A 21,413-nucleotide genomic window follows, 5' to 3' on the forward strand; every position below is an offset into this window, starting at 1 on the left:
TCCCTCTGCTGCTGCCGTTCCACTTCTGTATCAAGTCAGGCCTCGAAGTGGTGCACACCTTGGTGGACCAAGGTGGCGCCACACCAGATGGTCAGCAGCTTGCTCCTCCCAGCCATTGGTGTCAATTCCTCCCTGTTTGAGGTTGACCTTGAGTGTGTCTTTGTATCCTTTCCTTTGGCTGCCCTTTGAGCATTGGCCAGCGGAGAGCTGGGAAAAGAGACTCTGGTGAGGGAGGCAGTTCTTGGACATTCAGACACAGTGGCCTGTCCATCGGAGTTGATTTCTCAAGAGCAAGGCTTCGATGCTGGTGGACGCAGCTTCATGGAGGACTCTTGCACTGGTCTGGCAGTCCTCCTATTTGTTCCCCAGGATTTGATGCAAGCACTGCTGTTGAAAGCTCTCGAGGGTTTTAATTTGGCATCAGTAGACGGTCCAGGTTTCACTGCAGTAGGGTGGTCAGTACAACAGCCTTGTAAACCAAGATCTTCATTGACTTCCAAAGGTCTCTTTTTGAAGACATGTTATTGCAGCTTGAAGACGGCAGCACTGGTGCACCTGACCCGGTGCTGGACTTCTTCATCAATGGTAGTCTGTTGAGAGAGGTGGCTGCAAAGATATGGAAAGTGCCCCCAATACTCCAGAGCCTCCCTGTCTGCATAGATCGTGTGAGGGATCTCGCTAATAGCGTGAGGGATCTCTAGGTTGTCCTAATGAGCAGTACTGACAGCACACATTTTTAAGTGACCTTTAATGTGCAGTAGCCTGTTTTAATGTGTATTAGCATAATTGAATGTTTTTATACATGACACTTTAATGCATAGTAAAACAGGCTACTACTCCTTAAAGTGCACGTGTAGATACGTCCAGAGAGGCTCTCCCAGGACCCAGTACTATCTGTGCTTTTGAAACATACAGGATTGAGTGCTGCCCATCAGGCACTGTGTGCTTTTCTGTAAGCCTCCCTGGCCATATTTGTGACTGGATCCCCACTTAGAGCGTCTGGGACAGTCTTGCATCTTCTATCCCCCCATCACGTCTGTAGTGTAGGTGGCTCTCCAATGCCAAAGCCAACTGATTGCATTATAGATTGTTCTTAAAGGACTATAGTTTGGCAGTGGCAGCAGCAAAGAAGCTTTTCTTCTCCACTGCCATTGCACCTGCAAAATGTTGCGGATAGGTGTGGTGGGGAGTGTGGGGTATGGGTATGGTGAGTAGGTGTGGAGGGGTATGGGGTATGTGGTTGGGGTGGGGGATGTGGGAGGGTGTGGGGTTATGGTGGGTGGGGTGGGAGAGATAGATGGGGCTTGGCTGCTGGCCCCATTGCATGCAGCTCTTGCGGACTGTGTGTGAGCTTCACGCGATGCAGCTTTGGCAACCCAGTACCCAGGCTCCATGCTCATGCCAACCCACCCTGGGTACCTGCTGGCCCAAGGCACTGGCACAGGCTCCATGCTTCCGCCCACCACTGCCCCATCCCCACTACTTCCCTACTTTCTCTTCCACTCACCTGCCACTGCTGCTGCTGTTTCCTGCTGCCCCCCACCTGCTGCCATTTCCCACTGCTAACCCACTGCTGCTCCTTTCTTCTTCCACCACTCACCACTGCTTCCCACTCCCCACCCCCCACCTGCCTGTGGTGTGGGTGGATTGCAGCGGTTTCTGTTCCCCACCTTCCTCCTTGCTGGGCCCTGCTGACTCCATGCCATGTGGCACGGCATGGATCTGGCCCAGCCTGGGTCCCACAGCAGGGGCTAATCACAGTGGTTTTTTCTCCCTCCCTCCGTCTGATCTTATCTAAATTTCCATTCGGATGGAGGGAGGGCGGGGAAATGCCAAAGGGTCACCAGGCCAAAAACCACAAAGGCTTCCAGGTGGGGGCAGGCCTTGCTGCTCATCTGCTGGGTGTCTTGCCACTGGTGCCTTGTCATCTTTGACAGGCAGCCACCTGCAGATAATTCATTTTCTAAATTTTTAGGGGCCCCGCACGGTGGATAGAACAGCCTGGCAGGCTGTATTTTGCCCATCTCTGGGCGAAGGCAGGGGCAGGCAGAATATGGCCCACAGGCTGGATCCTGCCTGCAGGGCCCCTCCATAAGCCAAAAGAATTATCATGGGCCCTAGCCCTTGCTGCCTCTCTGCCAGCTGACTCCTCCATGCAGGAGGTGCAACTCTGGTTGCTAAGCAAACCCCCCCTTCCCCCCCAACCCAGCCTGGCCTGACCCACCTCTAGCCCCAAGCCAGGGAGAACTGGAAATGAGAAGTTTCTGCCTGGCAGAGGCTTTTGCTTGATGACTTGTAGCTGTTTCCAGCCTCCCTGTCTGCCGGAATGGAAATTCAGGTAAGGGACCCATCATGCCTGCAGGAGCTGTGCACTATGGGGCCAGGTGGGGCTGTCCCACGCCCTGCTGCCATGTATGGCCGGGGACTTGGGTAGGAGGGCAGGAAGCTGCATGTTATGGAGCTGGGTGGGACTGGACCCTCACCCTGCCGCCATGTGCGGCTAGGGACTTGGGCAGGAGTGTAGAAGCTGCATGCTATGGGGCTGGGTTGGTTTGGTCCCACTCACTGCCACCATGAGCAGCTGGGAACTCAGGTAGGAGCACAGGAAATGTGTTATTGGGGCTGGGCTGAACCAGCCCCCCCTTGCTGCCAACACATGGGGTTCCAGGGACTCCAAGGACCCACACAACTCCCCCCAACACAAACTCATACCCTCTCACAGACCCCACCTCCCACCATACCTCCACACAGACTCACAGCCCTCCACCATACTCCTATACCCACCTACACCCCACCACACGTGCACAAACTCCCCAGCCACACACACAATATACAAGAGTAAGACTGTATTTTGAGCTATTATGGAATTGCCTGTATATACACTATGCAAACACACATAAATCAGGACAAAAATATTTTTTGAAATAAAATATGTTATATTAGATATTTGATTTTTTTAGTATACGATTTTTATTTTCTGGTTCCAGAATGGCAACCCCTCTCTTCCCAAAGGGAAGGACTTCAGGTGGCAAAGGTCAGGAGACAGGGGTGGGACTTCCAGTCCCAATATGGTGACCAGGGGACAAGGCACCTGTCAAGGGACGGGGCTATCCTTGCAGCCTTAATAGCTCACCAAAACTTGTTAAGGCCCTCCAGCTCAAATAACTCCTGGACTCCACTGCATGTGGTGGCAGGGAGCTTGAAAGGCAACCAGCTGCATCACAAGGGGCTTTCCCCCAGGGGCACATGAGTGGCAGGAGCTGAACATGAGCCCCGCATGATAGAGGTGGGCTGGCCTGGGTCTGCTCCATGTCACGTGCAGCTGCTGGAACTGGTCAGAGCCACAGGCTGCTGGGTGGCTGTACCTGTGCGGGCCATGAGCATCCTGAGGGCCCATTGCCTGCTGCTGCCAGCAGCAGGGGCTGTGTGCCATGGGAGGGCATGTAGGGAGGGGTCCCCACACCCCTCCATACCCTCTCTCACACTCCACACACCCATACCCTGCCCACTTGAGCTCTATGCTCCGACTGGCCTGCTGGGCATGGGCCCCAGGCTCTGCACTTCTGCCAGCTCCAGCCCCACACTCCCACCCAGCTACAGGTTCCATGCCTGCTGCCCAGATTGCGCACTGCAGCAGAGACACAAGGAGGAACCACTGGAGGCCAGGGAAGCCAAGCAGGTCCCCCAGCAGCTGCATCAGTGGCAGCAGCAGCGCCTCCTGGAAGCTGTGCTTGCTGGCTGGGACCTTTCCCTGCACAAGGGTGGAAGTGAAGCATGCAGGGTGGGTGGGGTACAGTTAATTGGTGGGTGCCCACTGGCTGGATGAAATCACCTGGCAGGCCAGACCCAGCCCATATTTTGCCTGCCCCTGACCTGTCAGCTGGTTCCCACCAGCTCTTCAGAGTACATTCTTTTGCCAGTGGATTTCCCCTCAGTAGCTTACAGACAACACCCGCTTAACACTGTTTCACTTAGCGCTGTTTCACTATAATGCTCATTTTAAATTGATACCTTTTTTCAGTTAGCACTCTGTGAGTTTCATTATAATGCTCGCAGTCACCATCTTGGGTCATTAAAAACAATCGTGGTTGCCTTCTTGGGTTGTCATATATTTGCAGTTTCACTTAACACTCATTTCACTTAGTGCTTGGTTTTTCAGTAACCAATTAAGAGTGCAAAGCAGGGGTTGCCTGTATTCTTATTGTATGACTCCTCCTTTCAACACTCAGGGCCACACTGCCCTGCCTTCTCTAGCTCAGGAGCCAGGCCTATACAAACTTGGGCTCTACCTCTTCTGGTCATGTGACCTTTCAGCTGGGCACAGGGATCTCACCTTAGCTTAGTAATCAAAAGCCCCTTCCACTGTTGCAGCCTATTCAACAATGCTGCAGGCACTAGTTACTAGCTGCCTGGAGCTCAGCACTTTGCAGCCTGTTTCAAGGCAGCTTGATTCAGGACAGTTCCTTGCAGCTTTGTAGCTCCTGCCCATGTCTTCCCCTGGCTGCTTACTTTTTTGCACTTGGCACTAACTCATCTGCCTACAGTAGCATGCAGCTGTATAACACTGCCATTTTTCTCTCGTAAAGTAACAGGGTTTGGAGCTACTGTTACACCATCCCCATTCTGACTTGTAAAAGCCAACCAGGGGAAACTGAGGCTACTGCTGGCATGGGTTGTCAACACTAGAGATGCACGGATATATCAGTCCGTATCAGATTAGCACTGGTAAAAGGAAAATTGATGTTATCAGCAATCAGCTTTTTTTCATTGGTGTAGCCAATGTCACCAATAAATGTAGCTTGCATGCATGCAGACACACGTATACACGGCCAGGAATGCAGCCCAGCAGCTGGAAGAGCGGCATCCGGCTGATAAGTTTATTGGGGGAAGGGGTGTGGAGGAGGGAAGGAGCATGTGGGGGACACATGCCACCGTGAAATTGGCCCTCACCAGCCAGGGAGTGGGGAGTGGCAGCTGGTGCTCCCCCGAGAAGTGCTGATGGCACTTCCGTTTTTGTTGATGGCACTTTTGGTTTCCTGCCGGCATTTCTGGGGTTGACGATCGGCTGCTGGGAGAACCTCCCCATCGCTGATCAGCTGCTAGTCTCCCCCCAGAACCAGGAGGCAGATGATGGGGAGGGGGGCAGAATGAGGCCCCCACGATGAGGGAATGAGTAGGGCAGGGGCAGGGCCTGGGATGGAGTCGTAGGCAGCTCCTTCAGGGGGCGCAAGGGGGTGGGGGCAGCTTCCAGCTGTTCCACACACCCCCAGGGGAGGCATGGGGGCATGTGCACCCTGGATTTGTATGCAGGGTGAGGGCAGGCTGCTTGCTGGGGTTCAGGACCGGGTCCTGTCCTGGTCCCTTCCTAGCAGGGGTGCTGGGCCATGGCTGTGCTTGGGGCAGGCAGGAGGAGGGTGGGTGTTGGCAACACTGGGAGGGGAGCTACTGCAAATTTTGGGGTGGCTGTAGCCCACCCTGTAGCCACCCCTCCCAGTGCTGCTGCCACCCATCCCAATCACAGCCCTGGCCCAGCCCTCCGCTGGGAATAGACTGGTGCAGTCCCTGGCCCAGAGCCCACAGGAAATGGCCCTCCCTTGCCTCATGCACAAATCCAGGGAATGCATGCCCCCTATTCCTCCCCCCAAGGGTGCATGCAATAGCTGGGAGCTGCCTCCTTCAATCCCCTGTAGCCCCCAGATGAGCCTCCCACAGCTCCGTCCCATGCCCCACCCCACCCCAACTGGGCAGCACCTGCCCCTCACCATGGGGGCCTCAATCTGCCCCCCAATGCCTCTTCCCCTGCTCCCATGCCCCTTCGCCCTCACAGACTTACCGGCCAGACACTGGTCTCCAAGCTACCAAGCTGCATATCAGGAATCGGCTCAGTATCAGCCAATATGGCTGGTTAATAAGCAGCCATCCGTATTGGCCAAAAAAATCTTTATCAGTGCACCTGTAGTCAATACCTCCTTTCAAGAGGACAGGGTACTAAACACTGTTAAATCTGCACAAGAAGCTGTCACTTGATGTTGATTCTTCATCCAGTTATTGACCTGTCTCTAACCTCCTCTTTTTGGAGGCCAACATACAGCTGCCTGTCAGCTCCAGTTGCATCTACATGGCAGCCTTTTCCTGGAGTCTTCTCAGTCCAGCTTTTATCCTGGATACAGCACTGCATTTGTGACCTTGGTCAATGATCTTTGCCTGGAGATCAGCAGGGGAAATTGTGTCCTGCTGATCTTACTTAATCTTCCAGTAGTTTTTAGTATAGTTGATCATGAGATGCTGATAAAGCGTTTACAGGACCTGGTGCATATTCAAGGGACAACTCTGAATTGGTTCTGCTCTTTTCTAGCAGGGAGGTCCCAGTGGGTGGTGATGGGCAAGTGCTTGTCATACCTTTGAAATCTTTCCTGTGGCATCTGCCAGGGCTTCATCTTGTCACCCCTCCTGTGCAATGTGTAAGTGAGGCCACTGGGCGACAGATTGTATGGAAATTTGGAGTGAGGTGCCTTAAGTATGCTGGTGACACCCAGCTCCGCTTCTGCTTTCTGACCCTGGCCCCACAGTCTCAGTCCTTCCCTAGTGCTTGACTGCAGTTGGGGACTAGATGCAGGTGAACCAACTGAAACTGAATCCAGACAAGACAGAGGTGATGGTGGTGTGCAGACCACATGATTTGGGGAGCAGAGGACTGAGACATACATCTCTGATGGGGTGCAGCCTTTCTTTTTACTCAGATTCACAGCCTGGATCCTTCACTGTACCTGGATCTTTAGTTGGCCGCTGTGACTAGGAGTGCTTTTCACCAACTCCATCTGAGAAGGCTGTGACCCTGCAATGTGCTGTATAATACAGGACTGTCCTTGAAGATCATCTGGAAGCTGCAGTTGGTGCAAACTTTGGCAGCCCGCCTTCGTAACTCCAATGCTTTAGAATATGCATTGCTTTCCAGTACCTTTCTGGGCACAATTCAAGGTGCTGGTTTTGACCTATAAAGTCCTAAATGGCCTGAGCCCTACATAGCTAAGGGATCACCTTCTTCTTTATGCCCCATTACAATCCCCAAGGTCAGCCAAGGGCAACTTCCTACAAGTATGCCAAGTCCATTAGGTGAAAACACACTTGGGGCATTGTTTTCCACAGTAGCTCCTCAGCTTTGGAACTCCCTTCTTGAAGCTCATCATAGCCTGAGCCTAGACATCTTTTGCAAGTGCTGTAAAAATGCTTATTTGGGTAGGCATTTGCCAAACAAAACTAGGATGAGTTGTTGTTTAGGGGGATTCTGTTTTATCTTGACGTGCTAGTTTCTCTGTTTTCATCCTCTTGTCATTCTCCTGTTTTTAAGTTAATCTGTTTTCTTATTGTAAGCCACTCTGAGTCCTTGTTGGGATGGGCAGCATATAAATCGAATGAACAAGTATATAACTAAATACATACAAAAATAAACTATACCAGCTTACCTGGGTGCCTGTCTATACACTCAGCAGGCAATGGAAGAGGAGGCGAAGCAGCCACCATGGGGGGCAGAGAGGAAATTATTGCAAGAGCGGCTGGAACAACTGCAACAAGCCATTGCGAGGCTGGAACATGACAAAACTGAGCAGGAGCAACTCAATGCCCAGCTGAGGAAGACATTAGAGCAGGTGAAATTAATTCCTGTTATCATTGACTAAAATACCTTCAGTACTGTGGCATGGAAGCATTGGTCATTCAGGCATGTCGTGTTTCACCCTCTTCCCTCATATGTGCTTCCTTTGGCATTGCTTGCTCCTGTTACTTTCCCACACACTCATGCATTCCAGTACCATCTCTTCCCATTCCTCCACTTCTGAGTAAAAACCTTGTCTGCCCTTTTTGGTGCTTTTAGTTGTGTAGCTCCTTGCTTCCTGGCATCTGTCTGTGACCTATTCCTATCTCCTGCCTGCAGGTGGAATGTGAGCGGAGGAGGCTGAAGAAAGAACGTGCTGGCCCATCACTTTCAGATGCCTGTGTGCTTCACATGTCCAGTGCTGGCCGGGAGAAGGCACCCAGTCCAGGACAGGTCTGAACAGCATCTCTTTTTCAGTTGAGCAGGGGATGGCATGAACACTTCATAGTCTCCTCAAACCATTATTGGGTGATTCAAAAGAGGCCCTGGACAGCACCAAGTCCCGTGTACTTTGGCCTAGCAGACTACCCCAAGCAGACTGCAGACTAATAGAATTCCTTTGTGATTTCTTCACAGAAGGAGGCCCATACTTGCCACAAGCAATTTGCCAGGTTACAGAAACAGGTAAGGAGTAGTGAAGCCTGTTGCACTGGGGTGCTGCACTGGCTCCTGGTGGGGCACAGCAGTGAAAAATTTTGAAGGATAGAGGTGTCAGCTGAGTCCCAGTGTGACATGGTAGGGAGGAAGCTCAAAGCATTGGCGTGCTGGCTTGTCACTTGTCAGGCATAGGAGCAAGGAAGCTTTCAGGATCAGATTTCAAACAGTGTCTAGTAAAACAGTAATGGCAAAGCTTGCAGCACTGGGGTATTGGCCAGGTCCTAACGAAGCACAACTTGTGGGAACTAAGTTTTATTCAGTGCCTGTTGTCTCAGATATTCAGTCAACATGAGGCAAGTGTGACAGAGCAGGCAGTTTTGTGCCTATCCAGATTTGGAGATGGATGAGGAGAATTGGCACATTCTGTACCTCAGCCCTTTAAAGCAACCAGTTGCTTTATGACTGTGGAAGAAATCAGACTTTGCGTTGTGGTTGAATCAGAACTGACAGAGCCAGCTTTTCTTTATTTAGGGCTATACTGTGATCACAGGGAAGATTTCACACAGGAAGGGGAATCACCCATTTGTCTGTTTCAAAGGATTTCTAGGACTCTCTAAGTTTACAACCATATTTATATTTAAGACAGAGAAAAAAAATACGACCTTGGACTGTAAATCACTGATCTAACACACACACAGACATACAGGCTGTTTACTTAAAGGAGAGTGAAACGTTGTGCTTATAAAAATAGTTACCAGTTTCTGGTTTCTCAGAGAGAAAAATAAACTTAACATCCATACACAGGGTACTATATCAAGACAAAACAAGGCATGCAGGATTCCTTATCTCAGAACATTTAACTGAAATAAGCAGTATCAGCACTTCTGGTCTCTGTCTGTTTTTCTAGTCAAGTAGGCCAGAAGCCCAACTAAATTTATTACCACATGACTGATTAGCCCAGGAGTACCCTCTGTTTAGTTGATTAGACCTCTCAGCCATCTCCCAAAGACCATGTTCATATAGGCCAGGAGTGGGCAAAATATGGCCCACGAGCTGGATCTTGCCTGCCAACGGTTTTTATCCAGCCTGCAGCAGGTCTCTTGGCCCTGCCTGGCTCAGTCACAGGGGGCAGTCCAGGTGCAGGCAGCCCTGGGTGCGGGGCAGGGGCAGTGCAGTGGTGTAACTGGGTTTCCTAGCAGCCCCCATGGAAGCAGTTCACTCTGCTTGACTGCTGTTGCCAAACAGATCGAGCAGGTCGGGTCTCCATTGAGACCAGCCCAAGAGCTGCACAGGCAGTGCATGCTTAGCCAGGTGGATGGGATGGAGCCATGGGTGGGGGGGAGCAGCATCAGGGAGCAGGAAGGGCAGGCAGAACTAGTGCTGGGATCACGGGATAGTGAAAGTACAGGGCCAGGGCCTGGGGCAGAACTGCAATCCACTCCCCTAATCTCCCCACTTGTGGTAGGTGCTGATTCCATGGGCAGGAAGTGGGTTGCAGCTCTGCTCTGGGCCCCAGCCCCCACAAAATCACCACCCTACAATCCTGGCTGTACCTGCCCATCCAGCTCCTGGATGCTACTCTCCACCTGCCCACGGCCCCATTCCATCTACCTGGCTGAGTGCACCTTGCCCAGGAATCATAGAATCAATGAGTTGGAAGGGACCTAGATGGGTCTTCTAGTCCGACCCCCCACCATAGGCAGGAAGGAGCACTGGGGGTAGGAGGGGTCATAAGTCCCCAGCCAGGTGCCTATCCAGTCTCCTCTTGAAGATCCCCAGGGAAGGTGAGAGCACCACCTCTCTGGGAAGCCTATTCCAGCCTCTGGCCACCCTTACAGTGAAGTAGTTCTTCCTAATATCTAACCTAAACCTGTCCTCCCTCAGCTTGTGGCCATTGGTCCTGGTGACTCCAAGGGGGGCCCTGATGAACAGACTTTCCCTGAGTCCCTGCTGCTGGCCCCTGATAAGGTTGTAGGCAGACACAAGATCCCCCCTCAGTCTCCTCTCGTGGAGACTGAAGAGATTCAGGTCCCTCAGCCTCTTCTCATAGGGCTGGCCACGGAGGCCCCCAACCATATGAGTGGCCCTCCTCTGGACCGTCTCCAGGGGGTCCTGGGCTGGCCTCCATGGAAACCATGCCCACCCGCTCCATCCAGCACCCCTGGGGGTGGGGGTGGGGCAAACAGCTCAGGGCTGGATAGGATCAATTGCACCCCTCTCCCCACCACAGTGCTGGGTCACCACCCCCCCCAACCTGCACTAGTTCACCAAAACTCCTTGAGAGGCCTTCCAGCCCAATAATTGCCCACCCCTGATCTAGGCCCAAGGTGTAGATGGTGATCCACATTAGGGAGAAGTCTCTGCATTCAGAAAGTTTGAAATGCTCTAAGATGAAAGAGCAATCTGTCAGTCTACCACTGAGAGAAGAGACCAAGAGGCTCAGTGTGCTCCTGTCAAGCCCATCCACCTATCTCCATTTCCCTTTGAACCCTTTTCCATCTTACTCTTCCAACAAGCTTCTAAAGAATCCCCTCCTCCCAGGGCCTCCATGTCCTGGACACAGAATGGGAATATTAAATGCAAAGGTATTGCTGGCACTGTAGCCCCTTGTGATTAGAGGGATTATAGCAGGATTAGACTCTGGTATGCATTGGAGAGAATCTGGGGAACTGGAAAGAATATCCTCAGCAGGCATTGACACTTTTTTACTTTTAGGGTTATAAATACATTCATATAAGAGTTTTAGGCCCCACCAGGCACAGCAGAGCTCAGCTGTGGGACTGAAAACAGCACTTTGAGGAAGCCTGTTAAAATGGCTACCTTTACGAATTCTGCTGGGTTCCTTGCATGATTCCATGCAGGCCCCAGGTTACAGTCCCTGCTAAGGTAAGCAGTTTTAGACTCATGCTTGTTTCAGTGTTAGGGTTGCTGTTGGGCACTGCAAGCATTCTCCTCAATCCTCTTGGTGTCCACTGATTTGATTATGATGATCTGCCAAGGTCCCATCCTAGTTCTCTACCATTCCAGAAACCCACAAGCTTGGGGGTTTTTTGCTGCAGTTTTTCCCCATTATCACCCCTGAGTCTGGAGGAAGGAAGAAACTTAAGTAGATTTAGAAAGTGTACAGAATGCTTTTGGTGGAGGTTGTTGCTGTAAGGTTTTGGATCCACACCTGCCATTCTCTGCAGGTCAGGTAACTTTCAAAGCAGTGTCAAATGTAGTGCATGTCATCTGTACCTGGGCCTTACAAGGAGAAACAAGGCAAATTTGGAACAAAATTTCTCTCAGCCGAGTGCTTGAAGCACATCCACTGCCAAATATTCCTACTGATAACACATTTTAAAGAACCCTGGTAGCTGATTAAGTAATTTCTGTTTGTTTATATTCCAAGTCCATGCCTGTGTACCCTGCATATATCAGCTTTCTTTGAAGATCTCATTGTGCCCCATCCCTTCCCCTGTGAGTTTGGAAGTGGATGGTATGAATTATATCTTAAATTATTATAGCATTTCCCCAAGTTTGTTGGCTTACAGACTACCCTAGCAAGGTTGGACACTCATGTCCCCTTACTTCAGCCAATGTTTGCACCATTGTCCACCAGATAGTGCTTAGGGATCATTAAAGCACCAATAACCCTTAAATGGAACATGAGATAAGAATGCAGACAACTCAGTGTCCTAAAATCAAAGTCTTGGACAACTTGGTATCCTAAAATCAAAGTTTAACTTTATTAGTACAACAAGTATTATCTTAGCAGTTTCTATATTCAGAGAGAGAAAAATATTCAGTACAATAATCTCACCCAATCCCAGATGTTACTTTGCTCAGCAGAAAAGACAGCCACCCAGTTCCTGGAAGCAAAGGGTACATAGTGGGCTCGGATGGTCCAGACAGGTGTTGAAGGCTGGATGTATGATAACAACGACGAACTTTCTTGTTCCCCACTTCTATGCTTTTCATCAGCTTCACTGCTTTGATGACTCTTTGCTTTTGGATTGGTCTCTCTGCAGTCAGCATATTGTCCATCTTTTATCTCGCCCACACATTCCTTTGTCTAACAGACCCATCACAAGCACACCTCTTAATTTGGTCTTTTTCTGGTGTGTTACTTTGGGCATTGTCCATTGGTCTCCCTTATCACCTTTCATTAATATATCCAATGCTTTCATCCCTCTGATTTAACTGGTTAGTGCCAAGTTCAATTAATTGGAGCTGGTAACAAGGCCATTGCCTTGTTATGTTAACAGAACTCACCACGATAAAAAAGAAAAGATATAATGAGAACCTATGAGCTCTACAAAAACAACTCAAAGCCAGCTAAAAATAAAAAACAAAAAAGTTAGTAAAGACAAAACTTAAGCAGTTATTTAATAAGGCTAACTATAAACAATACTATAAGCAAGTGCAACTTTAAAGCATTAAACATAACAAGCTACCCTAACAATAGGGGTGAGAACACTGCGAAGTGGATTGACATGCTGGTGACTCATGAGGCTGTTGGGGGCAGGAGCTGAAGAAATTGAGGGTGGGAACCTGGGAAACAGGGTCTGCTGAGGAGACTGTCAACCACCTCATCAAAATAGAGAAAGGAAAATGCAAATTGAATTTTAAAAAACCAAAAGCAGGATATACAATAGTGGACTTCAGCTATTCTCATGTTGACAGGATCCATATCCCCTTTAGTCTCAGCCAGAATGGCAGTTCCTGTCTCCTTGCTTCTGACTGATTGAGCTTGGGCTATCCTTTTTCTTCAGGTGTCCCTTCTGAAGACACAGCTAATGCTGGAGCGGAAGCAGAAGCAGGACTACATTGAGTGCTGTGCCAAAACAAGCCAGGAGCTCTCAGGCTTGCACCAGGAGCTCTCTCATTCCTTAGCAGCTGTAGCCAGGGACCCCAAAGCTACTGTGCTAGAAATTGAAACCGAGAAGCTGGATGAATCTTTGAACTATAACTTGATTTTGACAGCTCTGGAATGGGATAGCCAGTCTTCAGAGAAACACCTACTGGATTCAATGCTGAGAGCAGCCCAACCGGGTGGACTGAGGTAGCAGGAAGTAGGGGGCTGAATCCATGTTCAACAAGCGGGTTACACCTGAAACCAAGTAAGGCTTGAAATTTGTCTGGTAGTGCCATCCTTAACAGCACCAGGCAAGTATAATAGAGACTCGCCTCTCTTTCAGAGCTACAGTGGTAGCATTTAAAAATGTGATGATTTACACTGGCTGGCCATGATTTGTCAAGGTCCCATCCAAAACACTGATTCTCAAGAACAGTGCACCACCCAACTGATTGTTGCCCACAGGAGGATGGAACTAGTCTGGATATGGCTATTTTCTGTTCTTAAAACCTATATGTGCAACACAGGAACTTTTCAGGTTGTACAGTAACATGTCCATAGAGAGTACTCTGGGGAGTGATTACAGAACAGATCTCCAGTGAGTACATACAGGGATGGGGTTTGGGGCAAAGGCTCATTGCTTTTTTGCATGAACTGAGTTTTTCTTCTCAGCTCTGGCACAGTGGGTCTGAAGGTAGCCTGGGAGGCACAAGCAAGAGTATAGTAATTTACCAAACAAACAGCATGTGAGAAAGATCTAACATTTCAGCTCCAAAGAACAAAACAACAGGATGAGGAAAATACTTTATTTGGAGCAGCACATTCCAAGGGGGTTTCCTGTACCTTCAAAGCAGCTAGTGCTGGCAGTAGTCTGAAATAGGCTATGGAACTAAATGTTGAACTAGTAGGGCAATTCGTATATTCCAGACTGCTCTCACAGAGCTGCAGCCTGATTCAGTACATTATACAAACAAGAAGCTCCACTCATGTGGAGATGTGCTTGGGAAAACCTAATTCCACATGTGAGCACTGAACCAAAGTAGCATATAGTCAAGCAATTTCTCCTTTCCAAGTACCGAAAGGAAACTGATAGCTCTTTAGAGGGTACCTGCTGGGGTGGCAAAGCAAAATGTGAAACATCTCTATCTACACAAGAATATAGTAAAATAAAAATTCATAAGGGAAAAAAAAGCTTCAGATAAAGTTGCCCTGGGAATAACGCTTTTAAATCCAAGGAATATACAGTGATGGAAAAGTAAAAAATATTTTACTTTCTTTGACAAATAATATTTTAATCTTTTTGACGGTGTTACCATTTATTTTTATATCTTTTTTTCTTTAAAAGATACTAACTTAAAATATATTTATGACTTTAACACCAAACTCAGTGTTGTTGATATGTATAGAATCTTTAGATGACAAAGATGGGGAAAGGCTGAGATGATGATATTTGGGCAGCTTTGACTAACTTGAATGAATTTAAGTCAGCAAGGCCAGACAGAATTTATCCCAGGCACTGAAGAGATCTCTGAGCTGCTGGCAGTTTTTCTAAATTAATGGGAGAAAGATGAGGTTTCAAAGGATAAGAAAAAAGTTAACGCAATGCCCATCTTTGAAAAAGGAGATTCCAAGGAATTATTAACTAGTCAGGCTGACTTCAATACCAGGGAAGTTGCTGAAGCAAGTTTTAAAAATGTCAACTTGTAAACATCTGGAGGATGAAAAGCTGATCAGTAGCAGCCAGCATGGATTTACGAACAAATCATGCCAAACCAACTAGCTCTTCTTTGACGCAATAACTAGTTGGGGAGATGAAGGGAATGTAATGGACATACTATATTTGGAATTTAATATGGCTTTTAGTAAAAGTTCTAGACCACATTAAGTAAACTGAAGAAATGTGAGCTACATAGAATTAGGGTATGGTAGAAACAGCTCAATAATTGTAAGCAAAGGGATAAATGGATCAGTGTCAGAATTGCAGGAAATTTCAAGTAGGGCTCCACAGGGGTCGGCCCTGGGTCCAGTGCTGTTTAACACACTTACTAGTGCTTTGGCAGGCAAGGTTCTTTGGGTAGATATGGTATCTTTTATTAGACCAACTAAATAAGTGGGAAAAAAGGTTCTTTGCAAGCTTTCGGGCATGAACACTTCAGGCATTGGGAGACTGCTGTCGTTCTGAATTCTCCATGGTAGAAAGGAGCTAAAGTAAACAAGAAATCTGTGAAGATGTAAATGAGTGGAAGTTTGGAAGACAAAGGATAGAGATAGAAGAGCAGGGGGAAGAAAGGGAAGGGAAAGTGTGAAGGAATCCAAGTGTTCAGCTAAAAGCAGGATACCTGGTGAGTCAGATGTCAGGTAGGTTGTAATGTGTCATAAATACAATGTCTATATTAAGTCCATGATTGTTTATAACCAGTAGATTTATGAGGTGAGGTTCGTAGGCTTGTCTATAAAAGGTGTTTTATAAGTTCCCTTTGAGGATTAGAACTGAGAGACTGGAGAAAGAGTGATTGTCTTGTGAGAAATGTGCCCCCACAGGTAATTGAATATTTTTGTCTTTGATGGATTTTCTGCATGTGTTCATTCTGGCATGCAGTTGTTGTTTGGTTTCTCTTACATGTTTTCATTACAGCATTTGGTGCACTGGATGAGATGTATTACATTTCTGGAGATGCAGATGTAAGATCCAGAAATGGTGATGCTTCTGTTGTGGTATACAGTTATTGTGGGACTGATGGAGATGTATTGGCAGGTTTTACATTTCTTGTCCTGGCATAGTCTGGATCCATTTGGTATGATTATTAGTGGAGTATGCCTGTAGACATGTAGGGACACTCCTGACACACTCTAATTACAGTCAGACTCAATTAATTGAGTCTGCTGGAGCATGCTAATTAGCCAACTCCAGTAACCTCTACATCTTGTGTATCTAGCATCCCCGTGCTTCAGTTAAAAGTCCCCCCTGCCACCATTTTGAAACACAGGGCACTGAATACACAAGACACTGGGCGCTTTAATTAGAGCAGCTCTTGGAGCTGTGCTAATTAAAGTGCCTCTCCCCTCCAGCATGTGTAAAGACATCATTGGGTGCCAGAATAGAGTTTGCTGATCAAGTTTGCAGTTGACATAAAGCTGGTAAGGACTATAAACACTTTAGAGGATAAAAATATTTCTTAAAATCCTAGGGTTGGAAGGACCTCAGCGTCATCATCATCAGGTTGATTAAAGTGCTGGGCTAGAGACAGACCAGTGCCACTCTACCTGATACTGCTTAGGTCTCATCTAGAATACTGCATGCAGTTCTGGACTCTGGTTTAAGAAGGATGCGAACAAATTAAAGAGGATCCAGAGGCAGGCAATAAAAATGATAAATGGGTTAGACAGCAGGCTGTGTGCTGAAACCCAGAGAGAACCAAGCATATACAGCTTGCAGACAAGGTGATTAAGGGGAAACACAGTAGGAGTTTAACTCTCTGAAAGGCTGCCATCAAGGAAAGAGGGAAAAGAATTGTTCCCCCATACTGCAGAGGGCAAGAAGAACAATGGTTTTAAACTGCAACAAAGTAGATTTAGATTAGATTTCAGGAAAAATTTCCCTTGTTAGAATGGTAAGGTAGAATAGAAGGCTCAGGAAAGTGGCAAGATCTTCATTGAAAGTGTCCAAGAAGAGATAAATATTGGCTAAGGGTGAACTGGATATAGCATTTCTACATCCATGGGGGTTGGTCCAGTTGATCTTTGATCTCTTCCAACCTTACGATTCTATGATAAAAAATTCTCGTTCTTTATTTAGTGCTTTTCAGTCACCATACCTTTAAAGCACGTTACAAAAGTCAGTATCATTATCCCTGATTTTCAAATGAGAAAACAGACATAAAGGGCTAGCAACTAGTCCTTCCACAGGCCAAAGGCAGAACCAGAAACAGGACCCAGGTACACCCAAGTTCAAGTCTAGTGGTTCTCAACCTTTTTTAACTCCATTTCCCTCTCCCTCAGGAAATCCCCTCTCTTCGCTTTTGCTTATTTCTTGACTACAGAAAAATAATAGAAAAATTTTGTTGCTAAGAACTCAGAAAAACTACAAGAGAATGTTTTTGACACTATAGATTCCTATTTGAAATCTCTGGGTTTATTTTGTAAATAACCTGTAGGTGTTTGCACACTGAACAGCATTAATATTGTACAGTATCCTATGGTACCCTGCTTGAGAATCATCACTCTAGTCCAGGGATTTTAAACCTTTTTTAATAAGTGTACCTCCAGCAGCCGGATGCGGAGCGGAGAGGGGTGGCACATCACTGGATGTGGAGCAGCAGCACCACAGAGTGGTGAGGGCAGTTGCCACACGCAAGCTCTTCCCACCCTGCTCTGGATCTGGCCGGCTGGGTGGTGCCTGTGTGGCATGCAGAGGTGCTGCTGACCCCCCAACCCCCATTCCTGCTCCTGGGAAGCAGTGGTGCGGGGTGGTGGGTGGCAGTGTTCCATCCCCACCCACCCACGTGTACCTCCTAGGACCTTCCCAAGTGTCCCCAGGAGTACATGTACCCCTGGTTGACAGCCCCTGCTCTAGTCACAATGCCATTTGCAGTTGCATTATACTTAACATGATGGGTTGTTGAGTAGGGCTAGAGTAGGAACAGATAATCTTAACTGAAAACAAGAGAAACTATTTAAATTAGAACGCCCTTTCTGTAGAGCTTCTGAAATGACTTAAAATTAGACTTAAATAGCACTCTACTCTTTCCCTTGGATTAATTTGGCCTGAATAACTGTCACAAGGTGATTGGGCTGATAGTCTCTGGTGAGGCATTTGTCTCTTCTGGGCTGATGAGAGCCCACCCATTTGTGTTAAGGCAGTAGTTGCCCCTTGGAAAATGCCAGCTCTTAATTTTCACTTTTTTGCCACTGTGGAAATGCAGAAGAGTAATTCTTCCAGTGCAAAGAACTCAGAAAGATCACAAGAAGTTAGAATGTTTCTAACACTATGGATCCTAGCTGAAAAGCTCTGGTTTTATCCTGCAAATCGTATTTGTATGCCTAACATTGCTACTATTTCATGGCACCCTTGAAAGCATCTCACAGCACTCCAGGATCATATGGCAACCTAGTTGAAAATCACCCCATTAAGGCCTGCAGAGCACCAGAACCTGTGGCACTTATGAAAGGTGAAATCTGGTCTCCACTCATCTAATTCAAAGGTCTCTTTATGGCTACAGATTTATCAAGTCTCCCAAAAGAAGTGGTTGATAACCCTGTACCCCCATCAGGTGACATTGTGTTGTCAAATTAAAGTTCAGACTGGAGTATGAAAATTATGCTGCCACTTCAAAGTTCTTCTGTAGAAAAAGGAAATAAAATACCATGCATTTAAAATGGTATTCTAGAAATGTATCATGGAAACACATATAGTTACAAATACAGACTGTACCCCTGAGAGCTACAAAGGCACAGAAAAGTGCGACTCTCACAGGGGAAAATGTTAATTAGATACAATTGTCCCGAACATGAAATGGTATTAATCAATATAGGTTCCAGTTGCCAAGTCATACTCCTTTTTGCCGTTTTTGAGTGATGTTTTTTGAGTGAAAAAAATAAAAACACCAGATATTCGGCTTTCTTTTTACTTGCAAGTTGAGTCTTTAATGCAGCGGTTCCTCGCAGTCCTTGGGTATCTTCCAAGACCGCTGCGGGGCCTGCTGCTAGGCGCGCAAGCAGGATCACAAGATAAAGCGAGATTTCACCTGTTTGGTTTAGGTTTCTGGCAACAGGAAAGCGGCACTGTTATTTTTCTGTAGTCAAAACAAGCAGAAGGTCTGAGGCCGCGTTTCCTAGCGCTGCTACAATAGCGAGAAGCGCTGCTGTACCTAACGCCCCCCGCCGCTAACGGCGTCTCAGCCTCAGACCCGGCCCCGGCCCAGCAAGCGCTGTGGCAGCTGCGCGCCCTCTACAGAGGCGACTCCGGGTTGCCCCGCACCTAGTCGGCCCCATTTCCGGCGGAGGCTGCCGCCCCGGCTCGGAGAACTAGACATGCTGACTCCGCGGCCAGCCCGGCCCGTGCGGTGACTGGGGTGGCGCACGCGCGTGACAGCAGCGAGCGGAGCCACCGCCCACTTGCACGCGGCCGGGGCTGGACGTCGGGTCCCTTCCGGGTCGGGCAAGGTGGCGGCCGGAAGTGGGCTCCGGGGGGCCGGTCGGCGGCATGGACTCGCTCCGGCGGCTGAAGCGGTTCGACGCCTTCCCCAAGACGTTGGAAGACTTTCGGGTCAAGACGTGCGGGGGCGCGCTCGGTGAGGGCGAGGCGGCTCGTCCTGGTTCTTGCGGGCCAGTTCCCGCAGCAGCTCCGCCGGGCGCGGCCCGAGCTTGGTGCCGCAGGTCCCGGAGGCAGGAGCGCGGGGCCGGCGGGCCAGGGAGTGTCCCAGGCGGGGCCGCGGCCTGGGCCGTCGGGGCGGGCGAGGGAGCTGCTCTGCTTTGGGGGACAGCAAGAGGGGCGGTGTAGGCCGCGCCCACGTGCGGGCAAGGATGGGAGGTAGCTGTTAAAATACCCGGTGAAGTCTGAGAAAGGGCGAGTCCTGGTGGCCTGCCGCAGAAGAAAACAAACCCCGGCCGTCCGGGGCTAAAACTTCTTCCTGGTCCCACGTATGATGATTTGCCTGACCAACACCCTCTAGAAAGACCTGGCCAGCAGTTGCAGTTGACACAGCCCAGCCCCAGCTGGGGCTGATACGTGCAGTCTGGGTAGGGAGCAAAAACAGGGATTGAACTATGCCCAGTACATAGAAAATCTGCAGATATAAAGCAGTTGCAGAGGGGTACCAGAAGTCACCTTTATGATCCCAGGGCAATCTACTCTAAATTCAAAGTTTGCTTCATAGCATAGAAGCCCTGGAGCTTGTCAGTGAAACACCCGTGTTCTTTTGTCATTTCATTCTTGCAAAGAACTGAGTTTTCTTGGCTCTTATTAAAAGAAAGAAAAGAAGAGTCTGGCATACTTATGAGGCATGGAAAATTTCAGTTCAAATGGTTGAAGTCAAAGTTTAAAACAATTGTAGGTATGGTCTAACAATCATAGAATCAATGAGTCGGAAGGGACCTAAACAGATCATCTAGTCAGTCCCCCTGCCATGGGCAGGAAGGAGCGCTGGGAGTGGCAGGGGTCATAAGACCCCAGCCAGGTGCCCATCCAGTCTAGTCTTGAAGATTTCCAGGGAAGGTGAGAGCACCACCTCTCTGGAAAGCCTATTCCAGGCTCTGGCCACCCTTACAGTGAAGTAGTTCTTCCTAATATCTAACCTAAACCTATCCTTCCTCAGCTTGTGGCCATTGGTCCTGGTGACTCCAAGGGGGGCCCTGATGAACCGTGTTGAAGTGTCAAGCAAAATGAGCCAGAGGTCATGCTGTCTGCATGCTGCATAAGTGCTTTCTGCACCACCTGTAATATGGTTGTTCTTAATACTGAGACTTATCCACTACAGCCCCTGCTAATGTTTTTATTTTCAATTTGCAGTGACAGTAATCAGTGGGCTTATCATGATGGTACTGTTCTTTTCAGAGCTGCAATACTACCTCACTAAGGAAGTAAGTAGAACTGGGTATTACTGCCTCTTTGGGCATGTGGCTTCCCTGCACTCTCCTACTTTTGGAGACTAAATACAAAATTAAGGCTAAACCCAGGACTGATCTTTCTCCCTGCTTGAGCCAGGCTTCTGAGTCTTGTAAGCTATGGGTTATTCCCTTGCTACCTTTCTTTCCTTTCCTTTTACTGTGTTTTGGAATGGGACTAAATCTGCATACAGCCCACGTGATGATAGGAGAGTGAATTTCCTCCCTCAAAGAAGAGACACTGCAGTACTGGCAGCCTCTTTCTCCTCCTGATCACTGTCTTCCCATGCCTCAAATTGGGCTTTTTGCGCCTCAGCCTGAGCTAGGGACTGGGTCCCTCTTCTGGAGAAAGAAGCAAAGTAGGCCAGGCGTTGCCAGACTTATGCCGTTGTGTGCCAGAGTTTCTGACCTGCTGCAGGCCTCATTTTCTCACCACTCCTCAATTCCCCCAGAGCTCAAGCTGTCTGCACTTACCCTTCCTGCAGATACCCAACCCATCTAAAGTAATGGTAAGCTCAGACTGCGGAGAAGGGTGCTGCAGAGAAAACAGATGCATGGTGCAGCTGTATGCTGCCTGATCCCCTGTGCTGCTCTGGGCCATGTTGGACTTTCCCAGACTGGATGCAGCCTGCAGACTGTAGGTTGCCAACCTCTGAATGAGGCTGCTGGTCCTCTAGCTTCTTGTACAAGCCGATCACTTGCCTGCGTCAAAAGTAGGAGAGAATC

General features: G+C 48.5%; 2 protein-coding genes and 1 long non-coding RNA gene across 7 annotated transcripts in view; 2 read left to right on the forward strand and 1 right to left on the reverse strand.

Moving 5' to 3' along the window:
- The window catches only part of CEP250 (centrosomal protein 250), a 919,650-nt gene extending 905,374 nt beyond the window's left edge, over nt 1–14,276 (forward strand). The window contains exons 30-33 of one of the 2 annotated variants that reach the window (XM_019550710.1): nt 7,491–7,646; nt 7,931–8,044; nt 8,228–8,275; nt 13,003–14,276. In XM_019550710.1, coding sequence (XP_019406255.1) covers nt 7,491–7,646; nt 7,931–8,044; nt 8,228–8,275; nt 13,003–13,296 — 612 coding nt within the window. In that variant the 3' untranslated portion in view covers nt 13,297–14,276. Of the gene's footprint in view, nt 1–7,487; nt 7,647–7,930; nt 8,045–8,227; nt 8,276–13,002 lie in introns of both variants that reach the window. The other variant, XM_019550711.1, reaches the window with a different exon arrangement.
- Nucleotides 14,277–17,981: 3,705 nt separating this feature from the next.
- Nucleotides 17,982–19,123, reverse strand: LOC109320584. Its single transcript, XR_002103819.1, has 2 exons — nt 18,830–19,123; nt 17,982–18,424 (listed from the first exon to the last, which is right to left on the reverse strand). It is a non-coding gene; the product is annotated as an uncharacterized LOC109320584 (long non-coding RNA).
- An 80-nt stretch (nt 19,124–19,203) lies between these two features.
- ERGIC3 (ERGIC and golgi 3) overlaps nt 19,204–21,413 on the forward strand; it is a 62,506-nt gene continuing 60,296 nt past the window's right edge. For 2 of the 4 annotated variants that reach the window (XM_019550712.1, XM_019550714.1), the window contains exons 1-2: nt 19,212–19,375; nt 20,593–20,663. In XM_019550712.1, coding sequence (XP_019406257.1) covers nt 19,288–19,375; nt 20,593–20,663 — 159 coding nt within the window. In that variant the 5' untranslated portion in view covers nt 19,212–19,287. Of the gene's footprint in view, nt 19,376–20,592; nt 20,664–21,413 lie in introns of all 4 variants that reach the window. The other 2 variants (XM_019550715.1, XM_019550713.1) reach the window with 2 other exon arrangements.

This window comes from Crocodylus porosus, unplaced genomic scaffold (genome assembly GCF_001723895.1).
Source record: "Crocodylus porosus isolate Cpor-Errol unplaced genomic scaffold, CroPor_comp1, whole genome shotgun sequence".
NCBI classification, from domain to species: Eukaryota; Metazoa; Chordata; order Crocodylia; family Crocodylidae; genus Crocodylus; species Crocodylus porosus.